The 2,593-nt window shown below is 40.2% G+C and overlaps 1 protein-coding gene across 1 annotated transcript; it reads right to left on the bottom strand.

The window, feature by feature from the left end:
- Positions 1–448: 448 nt before the first annotated feature.
- LOC147854090 (putative aldo-keto reductase 2) lies at positions 449–2,302 on the bottom strand. Its single transcript, XM_087332388.1, has 5 exons — positions 2,019–2,302; positions 1,738–1,935; positions 1,269–1,441; positions 1,076–1,178; positions 449–984 (listed from the first exon to the last, which is right to left on the bottom strand). Exons 1-5 carry the CDS (start codon positions 2,241–2,243, stop codon positions 643–645), a joined length of 1,041 nt encoding a protein of 346 aa, XP_087188514.1. The 5' UTR covers positions 2,244–2,302; the 3' UTR covers positions 449–642.
- Positions 2,303–2,593: the final 291 nt, after the last annotated feature.

The raw sequence follows: 2,593 nt of genomic DNA, 5'->3' as shown, positions 1-2,593 counted from the left end.
TATATGTGTGTCCAAAATATGCATCAACTTTGTCTAAGCATGAGCAGTATAAAATGTTAACACATTCGAAGGATTATCGCTCACTTTGTAAAGTCTGAGGTTTAATTGCTTTGACACTTAGAGGAATAACTCAGAAGTGTTGCTTTAACCAGCCATTACATGCACTAATTATGTTGCCTAGAAAAGAAAGGCATAATCTTCAAGACACCATTACATTCTTAAACTCTATCATGTCCTTATATTCATTGTATAATTCATAGCATATGATGATCACACTACGCCAATGATCAATGTGTATTAGCCATCACATAAGTTTTTACTTATACTCAAACTTCATGATTTGTTTTTTAATGAAAACTAAATTAAAGGAAAATACAACAAAGTACTTAACAAGTACCCACACAATGTTTTAAGAAACTACTGAAATATCCTCCACAATACAAGAAACTTCAAAAACTTATGGTTACACTCGAAAGTACCCAACAAAGCGGTGTTCTATTATGCCCTCTATTTAACATTGCAATGAATGAATCAAAGAGGAAACTTCACCATTATTGAGGTAAGCTGAGCTCCAATGCAATGGGCTTATGATGATTTCGGAAGATGTACAAATGAACCATGTCCAAGAAACATTGTCCCAAGCTATGGGGCTTGCCAAGAAGAAAGCGGAGGTGTATCGGAATTCGAGAAAGTCATATTCATATTTTCGTATCGGTCTCCAGCTATGGCATCCACATCCAAGAGCGACTCGATCTCTATGATATCTTCTTTATTGAGCTTGACTCGCAATGAGCCCACATTCTCATCAAAGTTTTTGAGTTTGGTAGTGCCAGGGATAGCTACAACATCATCTCCCTGATGTTGAACCCATGCAAGAGCAAGTTGACCTGTGGTGCAGCCTTTTCTCAATGCAATCTCACGCAATGCCAAGAATAGCTTTTCATTCTTGTCTAAATTCTGTCCCGCTAACCTCGGCTGTGCAACCTTCACTTCAACAAAAATCTAATGCATTAGAAATCTCCATATAGGATACATCTTGCGTTTTAGCTATTATATTGTAATGCAAAGAGGCTACCTTTCGGAAATCTGTGTCATGAAGACCCTCTAGAAGTTTCGCTCCAAGGGAAAAGAAACCTCGACCTAAAGGGCTGTAAACTACAATGCCAATACCCAATTCTCTAGTGATCGACATAAAGGCAAACGTTTTTGTAAGTGACACAGAAATTCATGCATTCTTGATGGGAAGAAGACATTCAGGGAGGGCATACCGACAAGTGGGTATTATGTCTTTTTCTGCATCCCGACACCACAAGGACCACTCAAGTTGAACAGCAGTGATGGGATGCACTGCATGGGCTCTTCGAATGGTCGATGCGGAAGCCTCAGAAAGCCCAAGATACTTAACCTTGCCTTCCTCAACCAGCCTCTTCATTTCCCCAACCTTGTTCACATATATGACAGTTGCATACAATAATGAGCAACACATACCCAGATACTAATAAAAACATATGTATATGTAGCTGTAGCTGTAATGGTAAATCTGGATGTATACCTGTACTAATATCTAGATTTATACTCAAAGGTATATGTTGTATTATATCTAGATCTATTGTTACAGGTATATGTTGTATGTGTATGTGTATGGTAACAAAGATCGGTTTACACCTATCTAAACTACGAAAAGGATGGATGCAAAAGGAAGATTTCTCCCATCGAGTAAACAGATTCCTTTCTTACAGTGACTTCAATTGGAACGGTTGTGTCGATTCGATGCTGATAGTACAGATCGATGAAATCCACATCTAACCTTTGTAGGCTAGCCTCGCAAGCTGAGCGCACATATGCTGGATCTCCTCGCACCTGGCTGTTCCCATCCTCAATGATGACCCCAAATTTGGTTGCAAGTTGAACCTTGTGCCTTCTCCCTTTCAAAGCCTATTACAATAACAAGCGGATAAAAGAACAGGCAAAAACTGGATATGATAACGAAGAGAAAGATATAAGAACAAGCAACCCACCTTGCCCAGAAGGATCTCATTAAGGAAAGGTCCATACATATCAGATGTGTCGAGGAATGTGATGCCAGAGTCGATGGCATGGTGGATAAGTTCAATCATCTCATGCTCGGGTTTGGGGGGTCCATAGAAGGCTGACATGCCCATGCAGCCCAGGCCTTGTTCTGAGACCTCCAGACCTTGGGACCCAAGCTTCACTCTGCGAACCTCGACATCTGACAACGCCATAGCTGCTGCTACAGTAAACGATCACTCTTCCAATCCTCGTATTTCTGTGGAACAATCGATCCCAACTCTCCAATATATATGTCAGCCCCTCCCCTCTCAATTAAATGTAGCTAGTCAAAGAGTGATAAGCAAGTAAGGTTAGTGTAGGCTTTTTGCGCCCCCCCCCCCCCATACAAGGAAACACAATTTTGTTTGTCTAAGTGGAAAAGAGAACCGTCAAAAAAATCTGTTCATGCTAAAACAAAATTTGTCCATCTTCAAATGTTGTTTCGATTACCCTTTCTCATCATAGAACTTTAAACGTCATAGTTATTGGGTTGTGATGCATACATTAAAGTTGGATGATAAGC

This window comes from Azolla caroliniana, unplaced genomic scaffold (genome assembly GCF_043228905.1).
Source record: "Azolla caroliniana isolate FFs.n. ecotype wild unplaced genomic scaffold, voAzoCaro1.0.p SCAF_16, whole genome shotgun sequence".
Taxonomy (NCBI): domain Eukaryota; kingdom Viridiplantae; phylum Streptophyta; class Polypodiopsida; order Salviniales; family Salviniaceae; genus Azolla; species Azolla caroliniana.
The sequence above is the reverse complement of the archived record's forward strand: the minus strand, read 5'-3'. Positions and strand labels throughout refer to the sequence as shown.

What these genes read in the sequence shown, in the direction of transcription:
- LOC147854090 (XM_087332388.1), bottom strand. Translation starts at nt 2,243, where the DNA reads ATGGCGTTGTCAGATGTCGAGGTTCGCAGAGTGAAGCTTGGGTCCCAA. An exon ending in CCGTTCCAATTGAAGTCACT is followed by an intron (nt 1,442 to 1,737) that starts GTAAGAAAGGAA and finishes TATGTGAACAAG; the next exon opens with GTTGGGGAAATGAAGAGGCT. An exon ending in GACATAATACCCACTTGTCG is followed by an intron (nt 1,179 to 1,268) that starts GTATGCCCTCCC and finishes GTCGATCACTAG; the next exon opens with AGAATTGGGTATTGGCATTG.